Source organism: Phalaenopsis equestris, unplaced genomic scaffold (genome assembly GCF_001263595.1).
Source record: "Phalaenopsis equestris unplaced genomic scaffold, ASM126359v1 Scaffold000002, whole genome shotgun sequence".
Classification (NCBI taxonomy): Eukaryota; Viridiplantae; Streptophyta; class Magnoliopsida; order Asparagales; family Orchidaceae; genus Phalaenopsis; species Phalaenopsis equestris.
Window position 1 is genome coordinate 65,209,667 of NW_018164444.1, and position 27,676 is coordinate 65,237,342.

The 27,676-nt window shown below is 32.9% G+C and overlaps 2 protein-coding genes across 2 annotated transcripts in view; one reads left to right on the plus strand and one right to left on the minus strand.

The window, feature by feature from the left end:
- Positions 1–27,676, minus strand: part of LOC110019676 (ATPase family gene 2 protein) — a 57,098-nt gene that overhangs the window by 25,855 nt on the left and 3,567 nt on the right. Inside the window, exons 2-5 of the mRNA XM_020717447.1 lie at positions 23,395–23,473; positions 23,168–23,316; positions 22,968–23,069; positions 11,941–12,071 (exon numbers count right to left, since the gene is read on the minus strand). Coding sequence (XP_020573106.1) covers positions 11,941–12,071; positions 22,968–23,069; positions 23,168–23,316; positions 23,395–23,473 — 461 coding nt within the window. The remainder of the gene's footprint in view (positions 1–11,940; positions 12,072–22,967; positions 23,070–23,167; positions 23,317–23,394; positions 23,474–27,676) is intronic.
- The window catches only part of LOC110017902 (exosome complex component RRP4 homolog), a 61,845-nt gene continuing 60,367 nt past the window's right edge, over positions 26,199–27,676 (plus strand). The window contains exon 1 of the mRNA XM_020715058.1: positions 26,199–26,314. The gene's annotated coding sequence lies outside the window, so the exon portion shown is untranslated. The remainder of the gene's footprint in view (positions 26,315–27,676) is intronic.

A 27,676-nucleotide genomic window follows, 5' to 3' on the forward strand; every position in this document is an offset into this window, starting at 1 on the left:
TTCACCCTCAAGTCTTGTGTTTATCCCTCGGGGTAGATACAGGATTTGAGGTAGAGTCCTCTTTCATTTAAACTATGAAAAATATGAGGTCAGTTTGATTTCATATCTTTCTAAAATTATATATATACGTAAATTAAAACGTCCTTCCGAAGCGGACGATGAGATTTCAATTCCGGCGACCGACAGCTTCTTACTGGTGACCCCCCAAACTTTCTTTTAAACCCTTTCTTTTAAGTGCCGACAACCACAAGAGAATAGGGAAGTGGTTTGAATTTCTTAAAAGGGATGGGTCCCAGCTCCCCCTCTAAGATAGTCGATAGGAAGTCTTAGAGCTAGATCCTAGGATCTAAGAAAAGGAGAAACAACCTCAAAATGAGGTCAACATGGCTTTTCAATAGATATATATATATATAAAGACTAAATTAAACATAATTTAAAAGATTATAGTAATAAAATATATTATCAAGGGCGTTTTCAAACTAAGTGTGGAAGCTCTAATTCAACTAGATGCAGATATAAGTGCGTTGACTATCTTTGTAGAAGATGAACTCCTATAGTCATCAAGAACTCTCCCACTGAAGCTAAAAGTAGATTCTGAAAGCTACTGTTGTTATTGGAATTAATAAAATATCCTTAGTCATTTAAGATAAATATGAATATTTAAGATTGCTCAATTTCTATCACTCAAGAATATCAGATTGATCATTATTGGCCAAAACTAAACCCTCCCCAAGTTATATTTGCAAATTTGATTTTGAAAGTTTAGCGAACCCCGATGATACCACAAAATCCATAAATCCAAGCATACAATCAAAATTTTGTGAAATGTCACTTGAAAAATTCAAAGATCCACTAACATTTGATATACTAGAGTTTGCAAAATCAAGTGTATATTCATTATATATACTTCAAAGAGTATTTTCAATAGTTTGCAAAATCAAGTGTATATTCATTATATATACATCAAAGAGTATTTTCAACCTCTTGAATTTTTTAGTTGAGTTCAATGGATGAATATATTTTTGAAAACGTATAATGAAGAAACTTAAATTTCGGTCAAGAGCATAGCATGGCCGCCACAGACATAAGAAAATTACACTCAGCCATTATTTATCAAACTTAATTTTCATTGCAATGGTCATTCCTTTGATATAATCATCGGAAGAAGAAAACTCCTCCATTAACAACTTTTTCACATGCATGACAAGAAAACATTGGATGTTGGGTATGAACCTGAAATAATTTTTGTTACACTAAAAAAAATGACAATAAACTTCCTTAATTTATCATGCCTCTCTCAATCTATATCAGATAACAACCATTTGTAATTATTATCTCGAGTAGCATATTGACTAGATTCAAGCATTAGATAGGTCGAGTTCCATCTTGTTGGCACATCAATAGATAATCCCTTACTGTCTGAAACCCCTAACTATTTAGAGACCTCAACAAATTTGTGGAGTCTCATTGGTAGCTTCTTCGAATATTTGACGGACTCTCGTATCTGATGAATTATGCTTTGAATCTCTTTCAAGCCCACTTGAACCATGATGTTTAATATACGAGCACAACATCTAACGTGGAAGAAAGAAACCTGAAAATGCAGCTTATCTTTCGATTGAAAATTAGCTCTAAGAGAGCTAGCGACAACATTATTTTTAGTGGTGTTGTTCAAGATTATCGTGGACACTTTATATTAGAGATTCCAATCAAGTAAACAACTAGATATAGCAACATAAATATAAGTACCACTATGAGGTAGTTCTAATTCAATAAAATTAATGATTCTTTTTTATAAATTTCAATAATCGTCAATATAATGAAGAGTCAGACACATATAACCAACTGTTTGATTTGAAGTCCAAATTACACTCACCCCATTATTTATCACTTAATTTTCATTGCAATGGTTGTTCCTTTAATATAATCATCGGAAGAAGAAGAAGACTCCTCTATTAACAACTTCTTCACATGCATGACAAGAAAACATTGGATGTTGGGTATGAAGAACCTGAAATAATTTTTGTTACACTACAAAAAACGACAAAAAATTTAGTTAATTTCTCATGGCTCTCCCAGTCTATATTAGATGGCAACCATTTGTAATTGCTATCTCAAACTGCATATTGACTAAAAACAATTCTATAAGAAAAAAATAGATTCAAGCATTAAATAGGTCGAGTTCCATCTTGTTGGCACATCAATAGATAATCCCTTAGTGGCTGAAACTCCTAACCGTTTAGAGACCTCAACAAACTTGTGGAGTCTCATTGGTAACTTGTTCAAATATTTGACGGACTCTCGTATTGGATGAATTATGCTTTGAACCTCTTTCATACACCTTCATACAATCATTTTTAATAGTATTTGTGGAACACCCTCTCATAATGGGGTTTAATGATTTCAACAAGATATTAAACCACAAATGCTCAATTATCATAATTGGGTATTAATGCACGATTATTATTCTGACAATTATTTCTCTTATTCGATGTTGATCATAGTTCTTTGGGTCATGGATGATAAGAATCTCAATATCTGCACTAGTATCATGAGACAACAGGTTAAGGGTTTTTTATCTTTTATCTTATGAATCGATGTGTTTATTCTTTCTTTTGATTTTTTTACAATCTTTGACATGCCTAAGTAGTTGTGAAGTGGTGTCACTCTTTGGTTTATGAAATTTGGTACGACAGTATATACATTGCCAAAAAGGTGTTGCAGCTCCTTTGGTTGTAAATTCTATCTCAACAAAGTACTCCCAAATCAAGAATTCCCTCATTCTTGTCTTTTTAGTCAGAACTTCTACATTATTTGTTTCAACTACTATATCTGATTCTCTTGAAACAAAAATTGGATTTTTACTATTATTTTCGACTTTAACGTCAATTTCATTAGCAGATGAAGCACTTTGAGAAAGATTTAAATTTGACATTGCAGCACACTACATACAAAATGAAATAAATCATTCTATGCACTTCAAGATCCACCCAACACTAAATAAACCATAAAACATCAAATATTGCATAAGTTTGAAACTCTCAACATCATGAGCAGCTAAGCGCAATAAATCATGGATCAAAATAGAAATGAATGAATACACATAACTACTTTTGAAGTGCTAACATTTATTATACCAAAAACCAGAAAATGACTGAAAGTTGGTGAACACTTGGTGTGCATTAATTCTTCTAGATAAGAGCAAATCAACATCATCAACTATTCACAAATCAAATACATGTGTGAAACACAGTTCAAAAAAGCATAGAGATTGAATGTAATTTTTATTTATTTACATTTCAAACACCAAAACTGTAATAGTTACATGCATGATACTCAAATCCTTGACATAAGAATTGTATGTAAATGTAAATATGAAATTTTAGGTGCTAGATATGTAAATATATAAGAATTCTATGGTATGCATGTAAATTTCTCTTGATTGAAAGAAAGTAAAGAACGGTGTTGAAACATGTATACATAGCTCAATACATAACACAAAACAAAACACAAAACACAATGAGCATATTGAAAGAGAGATTTGATTAAAAACATATATTTATAATCTTCCACCGTTCCACGACAGGGTTAAATTGGAAAGGCAAGCCTACCGAGTTGTTTCTAACGGTCTACGGTGTTTGCGCCAAGCCTCATTTATAAAACCATACAAAATCCATATATATCATAAAATAATTTAGAAAAGAGACCATAAAATAGAAAAAAATGTCTAAGAGAGAAATATATCCGAAAATAGTAAGCAAGACAAACTATACTTTTGATTTTAAGACTGAAAGAAGAGACGGGAGTCACAAGAGCAACGATACCAAACTATAAGCGACGACCAAACCAGAGAGAAGGCAAACCCAACTCTCGGATTTTGCTCGCTTTCTGGCTCCTTGAGAACTCGAGACCGAAATAAGAGACGAGAGTCGAGAAGATAGGTTACGCTCAAGAAGAGAGGAAGGGACTAAGAGGCGGTCACGATAGAGAAATTAAGTTTAGGGTGATTTTGCTTGTGTCATTTCACATTTTATACGAGAAATTTTTTTCGTAAAATTCATTTTTAATTAAATTTAATAACTTAATGTTTGTTTTATTCTAATTTTTTATTATTATGAATTTAATCTTTTATAAATTTTTGTTAGATTATTTAAAAATAATACACATCATATATATATATATATATATATATTAAAGAAATGACCAAAGGCTATTGGACGAGCCCCGACCATCCCTAAGTATGTTAAATATTTGAGTACCACACCCTACATACGAGGGCAATCGAACCCATGACATGATATTTTTAAACGAGTTGAACCTTGGCTCGCTAAGCTCGGCTCATTTACACCCCTAATCATTAGTCTCATTGCACATTTACATCTCCCAAGCTAAATTTTAGTAATAAATTCACATATTTTCAGTGCCATAATCTAAATTCAGCTTTTACACTAGATATTACTACAATACTTTATTTTGCTTTCAAAGCTCAAGGCACAAAATGCAATAGAACACGCGATGACTTATTTTTGCTTCAAAACGGAAAGCAAAAGAGCGCTTTCATTAACTAAAATGATTTTGCTTTCAAAGCTCAAGGCACAAAATGCAATACAACACGCGATGACTTATTTTTGCTTCAAAACAGAAAGCAAAAGAGCGCTTTCATTAACTAAAATCCTTACAACTTATAATAAATATAATAAAAATAGCAATACTCATTAACAATTATAAAACATGGAACTAAATGCTTCTAACTTACAAAAATATAATAAAAATAGCAATACATTCATTAACAAGTATAGAACATGGAATATCTATAAGGTCATTTAAAACTTTATATAGAATAGAAAAGAAATATGATTCACATATATAATTTAACGATAAACATCAAGGGTGTACTAGTGGTTCCAAAACTAACCCGCCATGTCAACTTGAGGCAAACCTAATTATAAATATCAAGGTTTAGCTTGGCTTGAATAATTTTTGGGTTGGGTTCGAGTTGGGAATCCTAACCCATTTAACTTTTTGAGTAGAGTTTTGATTGAGTTGCCTACCCAAAATTGACCTGAATATAACCTGTTAACTCCAAATCAACCCGCCAACCTGAAATTGACCCGACATAGACCCGAATTTGACCGTAATAGTTGTTATATGTTTAATGGGTTATATGGGTCGGGTTTGTAACAGTGAATTGAAGGCAGGTTGGTTTCGAGTTGGGTCTTAGTCAAGCAGTTTCGAGTCGTGTCAATTTTGAGTTATACCCAAACCCGACCTGCATACCAGATTTAACACTCCTAGGGTGTACCAACAAATTCAAATTTCAAACAATTTCTAAATTCTAAAAATTATAATATATTGAGACTTGAATGACAAAAAAAGATAAAATTTGATGTAAATCATAATATAAATTAAGCTTTAATACATAAAATATATTAAAGTGGTCTCAAGAATCATAAGACAAACTAAGAAAATGCATTAGTCATCTTCTTTTTCATTCAGTAGGCCAATCTCTATCTCTTAATGACATACTCTCATTAGGCTCACCAAATTTTTATTAGATTTTCATTTAGAGGGTAACTACTTAACTGGATTAATTGATTGATGTCACGTCATTATAAGCCTTTCTCATAGAACCACCAATCACCTTCATCTAGCTTGGTTTTCCACAACTTTGATCATGTTTGTTCAACCAATCCACTTTATACTCTTTGAATTTTAATTTTAATAAACTTTTATAAGTGAATTCTGACGTTCCACATCTTTTGAGACTTTGGACAAAGTTTTGGGTGAAATAGCATTAAATTATCGTTGAAATTAAAATGTGGATTGGCTTAGAGTCACGTGGTTATTGAAAAAAAGATACATTTTAAAGGCTGCTAGCCATATTGTTCGCAGTTTTTTTAGATAAATTTTCTCAAGTATTTCAAGCTCATCCAAATTTGAGGGATTCAAATGTTTAAGAGCATTAAGAACATTCAAATAGTTAGAGATTAGCTACTAACACGTTAATTATCGCCGCAACATTATCACTTTATGTTTGCTTTTAAAATTTGGAACCAACTGATTTTCTCAGGATCGTGAGCCTATTGTGCCTTCTCCGCTAGCCTCACACATATTTTCTACAGCTATTGAGCATAAAACTCAAAATTTTAGCTCTCTAATTGGGGTCATTTTCCTTATCCCTTCATTTGACAAAGGCGTGCATTTTCATGATGATCAACAATCAAAAGCAAAGTAAGGGAGTAGTTTGAGTCATCACTTTATGGTGAATGTGAGATTTAAATTTTTGTACCATATGAAAATATAAGCAAAATAAAATATAACAACATTGATCATCTTTCCCCGAGCTTCAAGTAAGGAGATCCAATTGAGTTCTTAGTCTTTTTAGTTAGTTCCACATACTAATGGATGCACCAACATTTTGTTTCCTAATATGTTTGCACTTCTAAAACTTCTTTTAAACCCTGTCAATTCTAGTTAATTATCTTGATTAAAACCCCATCATTTTGCTGCTATAATATTATGTTTAAAATAGGGTCAGCCTTTCTGCAACTGAAATTTAATCCACAATAGAGATAAGAAATTCGAAGTATAATAAGTAATTATAAATTTCATATCGTTTTGGTAATAGTTTTTCTTAAGCTTTATATTATAATTATAAAACAAATTAAGAGAGAGATATGATGCATCAGCCCCAAATATGAAAAAATTGGCTATTAAAAATTTAGTCTCGACTTGCAGTGCTACTAGGTCTAAAATGAAACTAAAGTATCATCAAGCAAGTAAATAATTTATAAATTCTGAATATATTATATATTCCGCATGTTTTATATATTTTTTACAACTTTTTTTCTGTAGATTCACTAAAAAAAAGAGAAATCAATCCGATCAAAAGCATTTAAATGACTTGATATTTATAAAGTACACTTAAAACTTTCAGAAGAAATTAAATTTAGAAATGTAATTGATCCAATTAATTTGGATTATACTAATAAAATTTGTGACTGGTTGACTAAGAAAATAGATAATGCTGATATGAAATGTTTTAGTGATGAATGACTAACCAGAGATAAATTGAAGAGGCATAATTTGATTGCTAATTAAATATAAATTTTAGTAGGTAAAAACTAATGAGGTCCATCCTCGAAAAAGAATAGTTCATCAACCTGCATCTGCTCATGTTGTTGCTCAAGAATGAGAAACTGAGATTGACTCACCAGAAGAAGAAAGAAATTTTTAAGATGAGAAAAATCTACGTGGAAGAGAGAGAAATTATTAAAATTATAGAAAGTGATGACTAAAAAATTCATGTGCTTTATGAAACTTGGGATTTTATGCATTTATCTTTAGCATTTACAATGTCAATTAAATATATATTTATGCAACCTTGAAGTTCCTAAAATTTATATCAAACTATAATGTTAGTTTTATTTTTTTTCTATTGAATAATATAAATTATTAGAAATTTCAATTGACATATTCAATTGTTTGGTCCGCCATCAAATTAAGTAGGTGCATCATATTTCTATTCAATTTTGAAGTCATTAAATAATCCATGTTTTACATATGTTATTCAATGTATCATTATATTTGTTGAAAATTATTACTTGATGTGATTTAAATTTAATGAAATAAATATCTATCATGTGTGCATAAAATAACTCACCTCTATCCAAATTCATCCATGTAAATTAAACCCATATTGGGGTCAAGATTAAACTCTATAGTAACATAAGATAGGACATAAAAAAGGCATAACCAGTGCAAGGAGATATTTGAAGTGCAAGGCTAAAAGAGGAGTTGATGGCTCCTCTTTTTCAAAGAGACTACTTCACTCAAATCTGAAACCTCTAGAATAATTTAGCAACCACTTAACCGTTGTAGGTCAGTGGTAAAAAATTTCAGGCTTTTTGGGATCAATTTTTTTTCTTTTAAAACAAATTTGTTCAAACTTGTCCAAAATGGCAACCATCCCTACCACTTGGGAAAACTTTGCAAAAGTTCGAAGGGAGTAGAGCAAAAGAAAGTTGATAATGCCAAACAATCACACATCATTTGTTGAAAGTTCAACCTTGAACACTCAAAATTTCTCTCAAAATAACAAGCTCAGAAATGGATGATCTTGGTGCTGAGAAACCTAGCCATATGAAGGGAAAATGTTGAATTTTACACTATAAACCTACAGATTGGAAGTCATCTAATGGAAGAAATGATATTAAGAACCAAACAAATCTTATTCTCACAACCAACAACAACTCATAATTCAACCCGTTCACCAGAAGCAAATTGAAGTAATATAAGAAAATGTTTAGGAATAGTTACAGTTCTATATAAGCATCACAATCCTCTGTCGAACAACCTATTAGCCTGTTAGCACATCAAAGTATCTTATCCTATGATTGTATTATCCAAAGCAATAAATTATAATCCTCCAAAATATAATTTCATACGACGGAGAAATCAATATATTCAAATATTACAATCCATGTAGTAGCCATTCTGCAGTTCGAATAATTGATGGTTTGTTATCACCATAGCAGGAACAAAGTCTGTTGATTTGACAAAGGATTTTCATCTCTACATTGTTCTTTATGTTCTAAAATTAAACTGCAATCTACTCTCAATCAACAAACTTACTTGTAACCTAAAATGTGCTAGTAACTTAAATTCTAATTGTTATTATTTTTAGGTAGTGAATTCAAGGAAGATGACTGACAATGTTGAGATGCATGATGGTCTATACTTCTAAAAGAAAATAACTTCATAGATAAACAATGTCATCAACCAAATTATTTCTAACTACAGTTCAAATTTTATCAACATAACTTCAGTTGAAAGTCAAGTCATGCTGAGTCATTATCGTCTTAGTCATCCATAAAAAAGATGTTTCCATATTTATTTAGCATTAAAAAAATCTAATCTTATCAATATGAAATTTGCCAACTTGAAAAACATACTAAATGTGTATAGTCTAAATTGCAATGCAAGCCTTCACATCCCTTTTCTTTAATTCACAGCAATCTCTGCGGGACCCTCAAAAGTAAATAATTTAAATATGGCACAATGGTTTGTATCATTCATAAAAGATCACACAAGAACAACATAAATATTTCTTATAAAAGAAAATTTTGAAATAGTCATCATGTTTCAATCATTTTATGCATTGATTCTTACTCAATTTTGAAGCAAATTTCAAATACATAAAACTGATAATAAAAGGAACATTTTAATTCCATCATTAGTCCTTATCCCATAAAAGTTCTTGTTTGGATACTTCTTAACAAAATGAGATCGTTGAAAGGGAAAATAGATAATTACTTGAGGTGGCTCGAGACATTATGTTTAATCATGAGGGGGTGCGGAGTGAGAGCCATTCTCACAGGCACATACGTCATAAATAGGATGCCTAGTCAAGCCATAAAATTTCAAATTCACCATAATGTTTTCATGGAATCCTATCTACATATTTGTTCTCTTTCTAACTTACCATTAAAGATTTTTTATTGTTCTGTCGTTGTTCACACCCATCAATAACACTGCATCAAACTTGATCCCAAGTCTCCCGGATGCATCTACCTTAGTTACTCCTACAATCAAAAAGGGTACACATGTTACTCCCCAACCACTAAAAAAATTTACAACTACATATAGGTCACATTCTTTGACAGTCAATCTTATTTTCCCAAATTTGAAATTCATGAGAGCTAAAGGAAATATTAGATTTGGGATCTTTTCCAAGATACTCAGGTCACTTTTCCTTCAATTGAAATAAATCTTATCACCTAACTAGCTCCACTCGAAGAACTAAATTTTGTCACAGAAACTATCCCAATTGGCTCTACTATACCTCAACATGACACCAATGATCAAGAACTTTGTGTCTACATCATAAGAATGACCACAGAGCATGTAGATGACACTATGTAAATTCAGGTCTATCAAGAGCCAGAACAAAGTCCTAAATCTAATAATCATAATGGTATGGATTCCTTGCCTCATGACTCCCTTGTACCATTTATTGATGACCTTAATCAAACAACTGCACACAAGAAAGGTATCTGAGGGTGCACAGATTACCGGATTGAAGGATATGTAGATTTTGAGAAGTTGTTGCCATATTAGACATACACTGATTGTGTGTGGGTTCTTAACTCTATCCAAGAAGACCTAAAGGTTCCTACATGGAAACAAGCAGTTGAGAAGGAAGTTCGGACTCTATAAAAGAATAACACATGGACAATTATAGAGTTACCTCATGGAAAAAATCTATACTGCAAATGGATATTCACAATCAAATACAAAAAAGATGGAAGTGTATAGAGATTCAAAGCTAGATTGGTAGCCAAGGGCTTCACGCAGTCATATGGAATTGAATATTAGAAAATATTTGCACCTATTGTCGAACTTAATATTATTCGAGTTTTGCTCTCTCTTCCAGTCAATTAAGATTGATCTTTATACTAACTTAAATGTCAAATAAATCTTCTTAAATGAGGACCTTGATGAAAAAGTATACATGACTATACATTTGGGCTTGGAAAATAGGTCAAACAATAAGTTGGTTTGCAAGTTGAAGATGTTCTTATATGGCTTGAAGCAATCTCCTTATACATGGTTTGACAAATTTGCTAAAACAGTGATTAGAAATGGATATCATCAGTCTAAAGTTGATCATAAATTATTTGTTAAATCCAATCTTAGAGGTAAAATTGGTATTCTCCTAGTATATGTTGATGACATTAATTTGAAATATGATGATTCATAGGAAATTATTAGACTAAAAAAGATGTTTGCAACAAAATTTGAGATCAAAGACCTTGAGACTCTGTGATATTTTATGGGAATGGAAGTGACCTAGTCTAAGGAGAGAATTGTCATATCCCAAAAGTACATATTAAACCTATTAAGTGAAACTACACCCATGTATTTCAACAAACGACTAAACAAAATAGTAGAAAACAACCCAGTTGACAAAGGAAGATGTCAAAGAAATATGGGCAAACTACTTTACCTATCGCACACAAAATATGATATTTATCCAAATGAAGATCATCTGGAAGCGATGAACAGAATCTTAAGAAACTTAAAGATGACCCCAGGATATGGTTTGTTTTTCAAAAGAACATATGTGAGATTGAGGTTCACAATGTGAGATTGAGGTTCACATAGATACTAGTTGAGCATGAGAGGTAACTGATAGTAAATCTACCACTGGATAATGTTCATACATCTAGGGAAATCAAGGCATGTGGGTGAGCAAAAAGCAACATGTTGTCACTCGGAGTAGCGCAGAATATGTGAATATCTTGCCCTTGCACTAGAAATATGTGAGGGAATTTGGATTCAAAGGCTATTAAAAGAATTTTAGGTTGAGACAAAAGATATTTTTAAGATGTCCAGTGCTAGCCAAGTGAGTATTAGTATAGCCAAAAACCCTATGCATTATGACAAAACAAAACACATTGAGATTGGCAGGCATTTCATCACATAAATGTTAATAGAATAGTTTAGCTCAATTATATTCCCACAAGGCTTTAGATTGCTAATATTCTCACCAAAGCACTATCAAGAGTCAGTCATCATGAATTGAAGTTCAATCTTGATTTGTACAATATATACAACCCAACTTGTGGGTGACTGTATGAAAGTGCAAATTCGCATTAGGAATAAATTCATTTGCTTATCTCAGAATATATTCTTTTAATAATGTTTCTTTTTTTATTTATATTTCCTATTTTTTGTTCTACCCTATTTAGAGGGATTCCTATTTTGTTGCCTTTAGTTATTATATAAATGTAGTGAAGTGTATTGCATTGGGAACAAGAAATAAAATTCTTTACAGAATTCTAAAATCTTCTCATCAAATGAAATGGCCTAAACTTTAGAAAAACCTATTTGATTACAAAACGTCAAATCTTTAGAACAGCTGGCAAAGAAAAGAACCTGTCCCAGGCATGTAATAACATTTCTGAACCACCACCCTGACGCTCAGCCTTCTGCCCTAGAAGCGAAACAATATCCACAATAAGGCGTGATACATCACATGATGGAGGAACTTTGAATTTAAGAGCAACCTGAGACATCGAGAATAAGATTAGCTTTCTATTTAGCAATTTTGTTTAAGAACAATAAGCCTCAAAGTCATTGACTGGCTCGTAGAAATAAACACAAAAGGCATAGTAAAATTATCCAGCGCCCACAAGCTATGGGTTAAAGTAATAAAACAGCTGCTTTCAAAGGAAAACAGCAAGTGACAATATAATGATTTGAGCTGCACAAATCTTTAAAGAAGGATATATATTACATACCGCTATAATACCCAAAAAATCTGCAAATATTAAACATTATCTTAATTTTTATATCCTAATTATCACACATGATGTAAATGATAAAAAAAAAATTTAAGAAATTTATGCATTTTTAATGATAAGTTTAACATATAAAAATATGTATAAATATGTGAGTATATTAATATTTATAAACTAATTTCTTAATTAAATCTATTGTCCTAAATTTCATTTAATAACACTTTCCATTTAATTTAATGTACGCCTAACTGATGTGCATTAAATTAAATTTAATTTAATTCAGATTTTTTCCATTTAATTTAATGTACGCCTAACTGATGTGCTGTAGAAGAAAACAAAATTCCACTGAAAAAGGCATGCAGTGGCAGATGCGTTTAAGGAACCGCTGTGATGCTTTTAAAAAAAATGTTAATAATATAATCACTTACACATTAATACAAACCAAGCTACTAAAACATTACTTTGCTATCTACATTTCATTCCTTATCCCGTGAGCTGCAATGAAGGCAGAACAAGCTGAGGGGTGACAGCTAAGTCTGAAGATAAGAGTTCACTTTTGGGGAAGAAATGTAGATTTTATCTTGATTTTTAATGATTCGATTTTGTTTTACAGCTTGGCAGGGTTAATGTCTTTTATAAGGGTTTATGTCCTTAATAATTATTTTGAGGTCAAAATATTACTTGAGTTCAATTTGATATGAATTTGAATTGGTAACTTAGGAAATGGGTACATGTTGAAGGAATGACTTTTTAATTGGTGATATTTAAAAGATCAAGATTTATCGGTGACGAATCCAAAGAAATTCATTTCAAAGATCAAATATTTGTTGTGTAATACTCATCTCTAATATAAAATATTAATCATTCATAGGCCTAATGATTATTAATGGCAGCGATTATATTGGACCGTTATGTGTATGTTAGTAGAAATTTCTTAATCTCTACAATATTAAGAGTATCTGATGTGTTTAATAAGCCTAATAAAAGTACATGTTCACCTGTTAAAAAAAATTATATGTTATTTTCATTTTGTACTGGTCCTATGGCTTGCCATACATTTAACAACTCACATGGCCTTTTACATGTTGCATATTTATGCCTTTATTGTTGGATTAACGCAAATTAATGATAGCATGCGTGGAAAAATATGCTAAATAAACTTTAAAGGCTTATGATACGAATGCTAAGAAAGAAATACTATAAAAGATCATGTCATAGTGGTTAAATTGGTAGATTATGATGACTTGCATAAGGAGACAAAAAATTTCTTTTTAAATGAGCCATTATAAGGACCAAAATGGTGTACGTAACTCCTGATAGCTGCCAGGTCGGAGCAGTCCAACTTTTATGGAGAGACTGTTGATAACTATTTACGTTGGAGCAAAATTTAACTCTTATTAAAGTTATCAATAGATAGACGGGCAAAAATGATGAACATATAATATCTAATATACCAAAACATAGACAAACATTATATGACAATTATAAGACTATAACAAGTGGAAATAAGATTATAAAATAAAAATAAAGAAAATAGTTCAACACCAACAAATGACTGTTATAGTGCATTAAATAATTGGACTGACAATTGTATTTCATTTCCTTGCAGTGATGATTGTAACCTTCGTTTATTTAATTTTTAAAGAACATCTTAAGTTAAGTTTTATTGCACTGAAAAAGCTACGTCTAATAATATCAATATTCAAATTAGTTCAAAAAATTAACATGAATATTATCATATTATTTTTGTATTTTGACTCAGTATTAGAAATTTTTTTCTCGCTGACCTTATTAGATCATTAGATGTTATATAATTATTTCTTTAGGTAAGAGATAGAAGCAAGTTGGGTCATAGAATGAAGCAGGTAGGGTCATAGTAAAGTGATCAAGTTTTATCCTTCAACTTAATATTTGGCGTATAATTTTAGATACATTAAAAAAACCAAAAAAATATATGATACAAATTAAAGACTTATGATATGTTTTGATTATCTATAAAATTTATTAGAACGATTTGTTTTAAAAAATTAATTGTGAACAAATAAAAATAAATGGTTATGATGAATCTATTTTATATCATGAAATATTTAAATATTTTGTGACAATCTAAGCAAACAAGTACATATCCACTCAATGCTAATTAGTACAAGTCAAAATATATGTTGGTGAGGAATGTCGAGCTGCATTGCCCGCCTCTGCTATGTTCATGCTAGACTAGAAGGTAATCAAATAGTTTGAGAAAATCAAGACAAAAAATGTAGTTTGTTTGCCCTTGTAAGAAAATGTAGACCTTTGGAATACTATTTTTATCATAACGTTCTACACATATTTTAGCAAGTCAAAAAAAGTTTTATTTTAAGATTTGATTTAAAATTAAAAAAAAAATTGCTTCACTCAGTTCGACTGGTGTAACACAATCTCTATATTTTGAAAATAAAAATGAATAAACAAAAGAAGATAAAAATAGAATCATGTAAGCTACAGTTTTAATAAGTATTTCCACCATTATTCTTTTTTTTTTAATCACCTAATCCTAAGATCGCCTCCATTGATAACATTTTCAAGAATATAAACAAATTTGTCAATAGTCATTGGAAGTCATGATCAGCCATTCAATAAGCACAAACATTTAAATTTTTCTCTCATTATTTTATCTTATACTCGAAATTATGCATTAAATCTTCATATCTTGTTTAATCATCTATTTTCTATTTTAAGAAATATAAGAAGTATACATTTCTGATGTTTTTTTTTTAAATTGAAATGTTCAATGTGCCATACCACGGGTACGGAAGGCGGTAACACCCCGACAACGCAGATTATGATGAAATAAAAGAAATATACTTGTATTTTTAAAAAAAAGACTTGCAGGCAAATAAAAAAAGAAATATAAATTTTCTTAGTACTGAAAAATTTACTTATACAACTTGACTGAAAAATAGAAAATTAGCTTAATCGAAACAAAATTAATAACATGAAACAACTACCCAAACTCAACGAAGAAAAGTACAATAGCTAAAACAAATTCTAAGAAAAAATACCAAAACCGGGAAACTAAAATCGAATAGCTTGTACTGGTGGAGAAGATCCTACAGGTAACTGAATAGAACTTGTTATGCAAAAATATCAACAATGAGTTCGACAAACTCAGTAAATAACATCTATCTATTAAAGCATAAACGACAAGAAAAATTTGGCATGCAGTAGCGACAAGTAAGGAAGAATCACTAAGTGCATATATAACACTGAAAAACCAATAAGAGAGGTAATTATCAAATATGCATATCATACGAAACATGCAATCATTTTCAATCAAATTTCTTACCATTAAACTTTCATTTATATTTATATTTATATTTAGTATGTTTTAACATACACTCTAAAATTGGGAATGTCAAATACCAACCCAAGGAAACCCGACGATTTTTTTATAGAGTCGTCACTTTGTGGGCCCGTCGACTCCGGCTAGTCAAAATCCAAATAGAATCTACAGACCTACATGCCATCTCACACAAGCATGTCAATTTGTTTTCCCGGATATAATACGTAAAAAGTATGTAATTTTACAGGCTTGTGATATGACGTTAATCCATATGGAGGTTCATAAAATGCAAGAAAAGAAAAATACTATAACTGGAGGATTATTCAAATATGCAGCAATATATTAAGGCAGTTGATAATTTCATCAAGAACAATAAAGTAGTAGGGTTATGAGAAGTGCAATATCATAATTGAAGTAGCAAGGGCGGGACTGACAAAACATAAACAATATATGTAATTCTACTACAATTAACCAGAAATAACGCTCTAACTAGGAAATGTATGTTTATCATTCAATAAACAACAGTTACTTACCTCGAGATACCAATCACGGTATTTTTATGAATTCAACGATTCAAATATGGATCATACACCAATTGGAAAAGCAAATTATAAATTATTATGAGAATAAATTTATTTATTCATTAAATTATTTATTCATTAAATTAGCTGTCACCTAATCGATAATTATAAATGTTATTATTCTTGTTATAAGATTTTTAAAAGAAAGAAATTGTGCACGTTAGCCTAATAACATACTTATAATAATATAGTCATTCATTTTAATTTGTTGAGAAAAAATTAAATTTTGAAATAACCTAATAAACAATCACAAAAACATCCCTTAATCTCACATCTTAAATCTTTGTCCCCCTCTGTTATGCCTTAAATCCTGATTTAGAAATCCTTTGTGAGGTGGATTTTACGGGATCTAGAAGAGTTGTAGTGCGCAAGAAGGATGAAGGCAAGGGTTATCTTCTTCAATGGTTTCGAGTATGAGCGAACAGAGGAGGAGAGGAAGATGGGAGATCAGCTCTCTCACGTCTAGCTTCACTCCCAAAAGTGTCGCAAGCTTCGGTCACGAAGGTGATCGTTACCAAGTAATTATTGAGTTTCTGGAAACTTTGTTCACAAGCATTGCACCATTCAAACTTAATAGTCTTCTGTGTCAACTTTGATAAAGGTGTGGCAATGCGAGAGAAACATTCAATAAATCTCTGATAGTATCCAGCTAATCTTAGAAAATTACGAATCTCGATGACATTGTTCGGCCTCAGTTAATCCATTATTGTCTTAATCTTAGCAAGATCCACAAAAATTCCAGCTCCACTAAAAATGTGTCCCAAAAATGTCACTGCTCGAAGCAAAAATTCATACTTAGATAATTTGGCATAAAGTTTATTCTCACGAAGAGTATTCAGTGCTACTCTAAGGTGTTGGGTGTGCTCCTCTTCATTTTTAGAGTAGACCAAAATAATAACAAATCAAACCAAGTAAGGCATAAAAACTCTGTTCATCAAATCCATAAAGGCAACGGGGACATTAGTTAAACCAAATAATATCACTAATAATTCATAGTGTCCATATTGAAATCGAAAAGCAGTCTTTGAAACATCTTCATCATTGCCCTTCAACTGATGGTAGTCTGATCGGAGGTCAATCTTGAAAAATATCGAAGATCCTTATAGTTCATCGAACAAATCATCTATACGAGGCAGTGGGTACTTGTTCTTCATGGTGACCTTATTTAATTCTCAGTAGTCCGTACACAACCGCGTGCTTCCATCTTTCTTCCTTACAAATAGAACTGGTGCTCCCCAAGATGAAACACTGGTTCTTCATGGTGACCTTATTTAATTCTCAGTAGTCTGTACACAACCGCGTGCTTCCATCTTTCTTCCTTACGAATAGAACTGGTGCTCCCCAAGATGAAACACTGGGCTGGATGACTCCTTAATCAAGCAATTCTAGCAACTGGATTTTGAGTTCTTGGAGTTCTACAGTGGCCATCAGATATGGCACTTTAGAAATTGGAGTGGTCCCCGGAAGTACATATATGGTAAACTCGATCTCACGATCCAGTGGTAAGCCAGGCACTTCACGAAATGACTCCGCAAATTCTCGAACCACTGGGACACTATCTTAGGCAACACTGGATTTCTCAAAATCTAACACATGAGCAAAATAGTCAGCCACCCATGGGATATCAATTTATAAACCTTAATTGCCGAAATTAGACAAAAAATGACTCCTCTACTACTCTTGAAACAAACGGTAAGTGAGCCAGGTATGCAGAAATTTACCCATCTCTTATGACAATTGATAATTGCATGATATGTGAATAGCTAGTCTATACCCAAGATTACATCAATTTCAGCTAATGGGGATGTTATGAGAGAAGCAGGCATATGCATGTCATTTATGATAATGTCACAATCACGAATACACTAAGTATCAATCATAGGTGATCCAGATGGTTAAGTGATTGATACATATGTTTGTAATGGAGAAATCAATGCATTGGATGCAAATTTGTTTGATATGAATGAATGAGTTGCCCCTGAGTCACAAAATACTCTTGTTGGTTGCTTTAAAATAAGGATGATACCTGTCACCACATCAAGAGCTTCTCGAGCCTTTTCTTGCATCATAACAAATGCTCGCGATGGAATCGCATGCCTGGGTTGCTCCGAAGCTTGAGCTCGTTGACGTCAGTACTGCAACATTGAGGATTGTTGATACATCAGTCGTAGTTGTTGAGGTTGTTGGTACTGTGGTGCAAGAGAACACTGTTGATATGGTTAAGATGCCACAATTTTTTTTAGTTGTTGATGTTGATGCTGAAAATGATTATACTTTGCTTGACCCTTTTTATGATGCTACTGAAATTGTCCTCCATTTGACTTATGCCACTTACTATTATGATGACACTTGGAATTATTTTCTTGGGCGTTTGTCCCTTACAGCTGACCTCCTTAGCTTTATGATCGGTGCTATAACAATTGAAGCATTTACCGACAATCAACTTACGAGTCCCAGAATATCATTTCCCGCAACGAACGCATCGAGGATTTGTTTTTTGGCTTCTGCACTTGGTTATTTTGATTCTCAGTTGCTTCTTTTGGGAACTCCAATTGGCTTTTGTATTAGAATTCTTCTGCTTCCCAACATGCTTTTCCTCGCAAACGTTGATTTTCATCTCATGAATAGATCGATCCACTAGTTCGTTGTAATTCATGCATTTAACCGCAAATCAACACCTTTGAACGTCCTCTCTCAAGCCAACCAGTAGATGATAGACCTTTTGATCTTCATGTTGATTAATAGATGTGATGAAACGAAAGATCCTGGCAACTTGCGTACCGTTGAACGGCCTTCATCCCTTGCTCCAGCTTTCTTAAGTCATTCATGAGCTTGGCCCGGTCTGCAGAAAGGAAATACTGTTTCAGGAATATTCTCTCAAAATCTGCCCAAGATACTACCACATAAGTCTAAAAATTTTGTGACAGTGACTTTCATACCAATCATCAGCTCCTTTGCGCAACTGAAAGTCACAATGTCCACCTTATGGGCTTCAGGAAATTTTATTCCTTGAAGTCTCTTCTCAATATAATGGAGCCATGCATCAGACTAGATCAAGCCCACCGTGCCATTAAAGGTAGGAGGATGTGTTTTCAAAAACTGATCCATCGCTCGATCCATAGTGCTCAAGTTGGTCATTTTCATTGGTTGATTGGGTTGAGTCTCCATGGCAGCCACGAGTAGAACTAGTTGAATGACTTGTATTGTTGGTTAAACGGCTTGTTGGATGGCTTGGACCGCCTGTGCAATTTGGGTTGCAGAGTTAGCTTGCAATGTTTGAGTATGTTATCACCTCCACGATAGTCGCCAAGTTGAGACTTTGTGCTCCAGCTGTCTCGGTGGTTTCAGTTGGATCAGCATGACGGCGATTAGGGGAGCGGAAACCTCCTCAGAACAGGCACCTCACTTATAGTAGATCACTGAACTCCTATCCACGAGCGGTCGCAGCGCCTCTCTTTGTCAGATGGAATAACTGACTTACAAGGATAACCTATCCCCTCCCTAATTCTAAGAAGTCAAAGGAAATAAGATGCAACTCAAAGAAGGTCAAATAAAAAACACGGGCTCTAATATCACTCTGTCACACCCCGAGTCCAGAAGGCGGTACAACCCGGCAACACAAGGCAAGAAGAAATGAAATAAACCTGTTTTGTATTTTCAAATAAAGACTTACATGCAAATAAAGAAGAAAATGAAAATTTTATTAACACTGAAAAGTTCACTGATACAACTCAACTATAAATAGAAAACTAGCTTAATTAAAACAAAAATGATAATATGAAACAACTACCAAGATCCAACAAGGAAAATCACAATAGTTAAAACAAATACTGAGAAAAAATAACAAAACTAAGAAACTAAAACTGAATAGCTTGCTCTGGTGGAGACGGTCCTACTAGTGACTGAATATAACATGTTATTAAAAAATATCAACAATAAGTTTGATAAACTCAATAAATAGCATATATCTATTAAAGCATGAGCGGCAAGGGAAATGGGGCATACAGTAGCAACAAGGAATAATTATTAGGTGCATATGCAACACTGTAAGACCGATAAAAGGGGTAAATATCGGATATGCATATCATACAAAACATGCAATCATTTTTAATTAAATTTCTTATCATTAAATGTTCATTTATATTTATATTTATATTTATGTGGTTTTATTAGACACCCTAAAATTGGTTTTAACAAATATCAATTATAGAGTCATCACTCTGTAGGCCCGTCTGCCCGACGAGCCAAATTCCAAAAAAATTCTACTGACCTGCATATTATCACACACGAGCATGCCAATTTGTTTTCTCGTGTATAATAGGTAAGAAGTATGCAATTTTACAGGCTTGTGATATGACGTGAATCTACATATAGGTTCATAAAATGCAAGAAAAAGACAACACTATAACTGCAGGATTATTCAAATATATAGCAATATATTAAGACAGTAGATAATTTCATCATGAACAACAAAGTAGGTTTGTAACAAGTGCAATACCATAATTAAAGTAGCAAGAGCGGGACTGATAAAACATAAACAATATATGTGTTTCTATTATAATTAACAAGAAATAACGCCCCTAACTAGTAAAGATACGTTTATCCTTCAATAAACAATATTTACCTCGAGACGATAATCACGATACTTCTATGAATTCGACGGTTTGAATATGGATCCAACACCAATTGAAAAAAAAAATTATAAATTATTACACAAATAAATTTATTCATTCATTAAATTAGGTGCTACCTAATAGATAATTATAAATGTTATTATTCTTGTTATAATATTTTAAAAGAAAAAATTTGTGCACATTGGCCTATTAACATACTTATAATAATATAATCTTTCATTTTAGTTTGCTGAGGAAGAAAACTTATATTTTGAAATAACCTAATGAACAATCACAAAAACATCTCTTAATCTTAATTATTAAATCTCTGTCCCACTTTGTTTTGCCTTAAATCCCGATTTAGAAATCCCTTGGGAGGTGGATTTTATGGGATCTAGAAGAGCTGTTGCGTGCAAGAGGGATGAAAGCGAGGGTTATCTTCTTCGATGATTTCGGGTGGCAGCGAACGAAAGGAGGAGCTGTTGCGTGCAAGAGGGATGAAAGCGAGGGTTAACTTCTTCGATGATTTCGGGTGGCAACGAACGGAAGGAGGAGAAGAAGATGGGAGGTCGGGTCACTTTATACTGCGATCCCACTGTTGCCTTCCATCTAGCTTTACTCGCAATAGTGTTGTAGGTTTCGGTCACGGAGGCGATGGTTTTGGGGCAAAATCGGATAAGCAGAGGGAAGAAGATCGAGAGAAAGATGGAGATTGGAATGAGGTGAGGGATAGGAGATGTGGAGAATCATTGCCCTTGCCCATGCTCGGCCTTCTCTAAATAGTCGTGGGAGGTGGTAAACAAATGAAGAAAAGGAAAGCGACAAGTGTGAGCAGGAGAAGAAAAAGGAAAGTGCGATTTTGGGAAGTCGGTAATGTAGAGAGCAACGAAGGAAAGAAAGGAAAAAGGTAATAACATATTTTTGGATCTTACACAATGTCTACATCTTATTGATAGAAATCTTCGTGTTTCTTCTCATCATAAGCATTGCATCAAGAAACAAAATGAGAACAAATTGTTTCTTTTTCTTTTTTTTTTTAATTGCTATTTCTATTATAAAAAATTTGTCAATAATGAAGCAAAGAAAGTAATGCATTATACCTTAGTGTTAAATTTATTCACATGACTTAGCATGATTTCAATCCTAGTTTAATCTATATTACCTCCTATAATAAGTTGCTATGGCAGGTTGCATTACATTAATTTATTTGTGGTGGTGATGATTGAATTAAAGGCGCTAGAAGATTGGTTGGTATTCCTTCTTATGGCAATCAAAGTTTGTGTTTAAGAAGCATCAAGTTTTATCTATTAGCAATGGAGATTTGATTTATCTTCCTATTGTGATATCGAATGATAAAGTATCCCGATCTATGGTGATTTGATTTCTCTGTTGGCCCTCACCCAGACCCCGCGATTTAACCCTCAGTCATCCACAGCATCATATGTTAATTCCATGTTTGTGTTACAATAGGCAGTCAACAACCACAAGAGTGCTAGATAAATCCTTGAGCTCAAAGCTCGGGTCATTATATAGGTGAGCATAGCAATATAACCTAAAAGTAGGTTGCATATTTCAAAAAATAAATTTTCTAAGCCCAACAAAAAGAGGATCCCAATTCCCGATTTCAAATCCAAGAACTTACTGAAAAAAAATATTGCATTTCCTATCAACAATCAAACTTAACTGTTTGGCTAATATCTCTAAATTTAATAGATTATAGCTTTTTTAGATCAATTGCCTCTATTTCCAACACTGCATTAGCGCTATTTGTCTAGATCCAGTTCAAATTCAGGGATCCATTTGATACTATGTTTGGCATCTGAATTTCAAGTCAATTAATTCCATAGAAGTGAATATGGTTTTGATATGTCAAGAAGATTCTATATCTGACAAAATTTTCAGTTATTCTGTCATACTAATACCCAACTTATTCATAATTGATGAAATAAAATTCATAAACGAACTTAACAACATTCCCATTTCATAATTTAATTCCACATAAGCAACAACATAAGTATCAGACGGGTCTGACGAAATCAAATTCACAAACGACATTCGATTTCATAATTTAGTCCATATAAGCAATAACAGGAGTATCTGGCAAATAACAACTTCAAACCAAAATTAACAAAATCAACCATCAAACCTTTGGCCCTCTGACATCAACAGTAAAGAGCGGGTAAGAACCCGGCTGCATCCCTCGACTCTTAATCAACTCCTCCAATCTCTGCCTCTCAGCAACCGCCAGCTTTTCCGTTGATCAGCCAGGAGTTCAAACAAAGATTAAGCAAACACCAAGAAAAAAAAATGCAACAGAAAACCCATAGTAATTATATTGGCAAGTACCTCGCCGACGTCTGCAAATGAGGCATCCACGGACGCTACTCCGACTGCAGCAGCTGCGAAGATAGTCGGCAACAAAGATGAGAAGCACGGCGATGAGGTGGTCGTCCCGGAGCTGTACTCGCGGTGACTGTGATTTTCGATAATCTCCACTGCAAGGACGGAAGTAAGAAATCATGGAACTGAGACGACCAAGAAAGTAAAACAGGATCGAAAAGCAATTAGAATACGCTGAAGCTTGCGAATGCGGAATACACAACGACGGGGGGGACGATACCCTCCCGGCGGCGCTAGATGGCGCCGCCGCCCCTGATCTCGCCAGACTTGTTAGGGTTGCTGCCGCCCGCCTCATGCTGTCTTGCTAAGCTGCAGGAGAGGCAGAGAGAAAGAGGAAGCCGCTCTTTCCCCTGGAACAAGAAAACCCCCCGCGAAATACATTAGAGCATATGAACATTTCTATTAAAACAGAAAGAAAGGAATATTTACATATCTTTCCCTTAATTTTTATTATTTACATTGCTGTCCGATCTGAATTGTTAAAGTGTGTAATATAGTTTTCACCATAATTTTGGATATTTGTTGTAAATTAGAAAATTATGGTGAAAACTACAAATATCATACTTAGTATGAGAAAATTTTCAATTTATTTTTACGAGTGTCGTATAGTCTCAATTTCAAGAATTATGATCACCGTCTTCATTTGTCATGTCATTTTCCAAGTTCTATCACCTTAGTCACTCTACTTTAGATCAAATAGCTTCATAATTCTTTCTAGTGATGATTAGTTTTGAAGGAGTTGAAGATCACATTGGCTTTACATTTCTCAACCAATTTCCTTAGCTCAATCTGTTTGCGGATGTCCACACATCCTCTCTTCTATCTCTTTCCATTATTAAAAAAAAAACCTTTAAAAAATATAATATTTTAAATGGATAGTTCTTTGATTTTCAAAAGCCAGTCACCATGTCAACATGCGACTTTGATAGATGAGCAGAGTAGTTTGATGATGTCTCGACTTTATTAAAAATAAAACAATCCAATTTATATGATTTTTACTGATTATACAAACTGAGATACCGTTCGGGGTTGTGGGGACATGACAGTACATTATTAGAATGCAGCATCCGACTGTTTGACCGAACGACAGGACTTCATCAAGGGTGAAAATCAAAACGTGAATTTATAGCACGATGCCTCTTGGCTCAATCCATGACGGCCTATTTTACGCAGTTTCGTTATATTTTCTTTTTTATTTGACCCCCCATTATTTTGAATGTGCCCTTATAATATCAATGATACAAGTCCATTAAGGGCATTATTGTTCATATTTAGGGTGTCTTTGTGCATATATGGTTAATCTTATCATCACTAGTCTTTGTTTTTTCCTCGCTCATTTTCCATGTGAGGTGCTTGAGACTCATAATTATCTCCCATTATCTCTCTCTACATAGGAGCTTACTTTTATCATTGTGGCTAGCATTTGGCTTCATGTGAGCTCACAGCTTCGATTTTGGTGATATTGCGTCTGAAACTATTTTAAGATGTTGTCTGTAAGACTAATGTCTTTGAGTTGTTGTGTCTTCTTAATCATTTATTGTTCGGTATGCTTGACAATTTTTCTAATTATATGATTATGATATGATCTTATTTTTTTAGTTTCATTATCATGGTATGATCATGATTTTTTCTTTCCGTACTTGCAGCACTTTACCTTCACGACTAGCTCATTGCTCACTCATCTATGTTGATCATGATTATTATTTGGCTGTTAGATATGTGAATACATCAGAATTGTGCAGCATGTCCCAAAATTGTTGTTTAAACTCTCACAAAAAGCATGACATTTAGGTGTTAGACATGTGACTGTTTTGGATTTCATTGTTATGACAAAAAAAATTATGTTGCACCTTTCATGTCCCAAAATTGTTGTTTAAACTCTCACAAAAAGTATGACATTTAGGTGTTAGACATGTGACTGTTTTTGATTTTATTGTTATGACAAAAAAATTATGTTGCACCTTTTAATGTTCTCACACTGCATTAAGCATAATTTTGTTATTTTTGATGCTAGATATGCTGACACATTAGAGTTTTGCGGTGTGTTTGTAAATTTCGATATCGTGACTCTCAATATTTTTTTTATTAAAATGATTTTTTTGTTGTTCATTTAATTTAATCTCCTCTAAACACTGAGAACAAAGAATCAATCTTCACATGCAATTACTAAGTGACACTTGTTCCAAACTTTCTTCGTTTTTCAACATGACTTAAAAGAAATATCAAAATAAACATACTTTAAAATCAAATAAAATTTTTACGCTTATTTTGCGAAAAAAAATATGGTAAATGAAAGAGACTATTAACCGTAAATTATTGAATTCGGCAGGGGTTATTTCTCTTAGAAGGATGATCTCTTCCTATAAAAAAGATGTAGTTGTCAAGGGATTCCCCATGAGTACAAAGCATGAAAGAATGTTCTCGGTGAATTTTGCAATAACTTAGTACCCCTCAAACATTTGATTTCTAATTTTTTATTCATTTTGTAAAAAATGTATTAAGGAAAAAACTTTTAGGGGATGTGTGAGAACGAATAAGGATTCGTTTGGGGCAGCTTATAAACGCCGCCGTACAGTTTGGTTCGCTCGTTTCACTAGTTTATCTGAAACTGTCTGAGTTTTTACACTAAACGTAGTCGCGGGCTGCGTTTCATGATAAACAGCTTATCCTGAAATGCCCGAACTGCCCTGAACTGACAGTTTGGTTCGCTCGTTTCACTAGTTTATCTGAAATTGTCTGAGTTTTTACACTAAACGTAACCGCGGACCGCGTTTCATGATAAACAGCTTATCCTGAAATGCACGAAATGCCCAAAGTAATAAGTAGGTTTAATAAATATTTAAAATATAAATTTTAACAATCATAATGGTTGAATTTAAGGAACAATTTAATAATTAAGTAACAGATATAAAAATATTTAATTATATTTAATCTTATTATTCATTAATTAATCATAAAACCAAAACCCCGCCCGAATGCCTCGCCTCCATCATCACTATCCTCTCCGGCTGCTCTCGCTTCTCCGGAAACCCTAGCGATACAATCGATCTTTCTGCTCTTTTCGCTCCGCTCTACCCAAAACCGTGGAGGAAGGTAAGCTTGTTCGCGCCATTCTTTCTCTTCGCTCTTCCTGAATCTACTAGAGAAATCCTTGAAATCCGGATTTATTAAATCGCGGCTTTATTTTGTCCAAAATGAACAAGATATAGGCTAAATCTGGGTTAAATCCTGCTCAAAATCCGTTATCAGACAGACCCTTAATGTTATATGTGTGCTTAAAAGATGTGTTTGGAAAATCTTCATTTTTTTTTTGCTTTTGTTTGTCATGTGATACTCCCTACTTTTACAATACAAGAATGCACTTTTTCTTATCCATCTCGATCTAATATCGCACGTTTTAGCTATAAAACAAATACATGCGACTTTGAACTATCTAGTCATGATAAAAATTAAAATCACTTATATGTATTCTCCCAATTGCAATTCGTTTCCCATTAATCTTCCTGCTTACGCGGGTTCATTGTATAATGCCATGAGCCAATGAAAGAGCAAGTGTGAAATTTTTTCTTCTCTATCTTATTTTCGTGATTGTTTGCTCTACCATGCTTTTACTGTGCAGGGAGATATGCTTTTCCGAGCATCTGATATTTTATTTTTTGCATACCTTGCAAATAGGAAATTAAACACCCTATGCTTGATATTATTTGCCTTCATGATCATGTTAATTTTAGTTAATGTGATGAATTTTCATCAAACATACTTAATATGTTAAAAGTTTTGGTTTTGATTTATAATTTTATGTTTAAGATGATCTAAAAAGCTACCTTTGGATGTAGTTAAAGATTGATATGCTGTGAATTAAGCAGATTTGTGATGGAATTTACTTCATCTAGTGATGTTGAGAAAATACAAAATTGTGAAATTGAGATCTGCACTACATGTTTGTTGCAGAAAATTCTTGAAAATTTATGCAAACCAAGTAATTTTGTGTTTTTAAGAATTCTGGCCAGTTTAAGTAAATAATTCACTCCTTTATCTACTCTGTAAACTCAGTTTTAAATTTTATTTTTTGAATTTTTTTTTTCGGTCATGTGACAACTTAAGATGACAATGAGGCGTGAAACTAATATATTTTTCAAAATGCATTATAGTAATTTAAGTTTTCATGTGCCCGGTGGGCTGGCACATATTTATTTATATTAGGTTACAAAACATCACTTGCATGCATATTCTTGTGTTTTTGCACACATACTGATGCTTAAACAATTAAAGAAAATCATATTTGACAGTTATATGTTGAAGCTGAGGTTGCCTACCTCTAACAAGAGAAAAATGCCAGGAATTGGCTGTTATATCTCGCGGGCTTTGTCTTTTAGGAGTAAAAACCAGTTTTTGATTTTTTGTTAGATATTAAGACAATACACAAATTTCACATTCTTCACATAAAAGATTCAT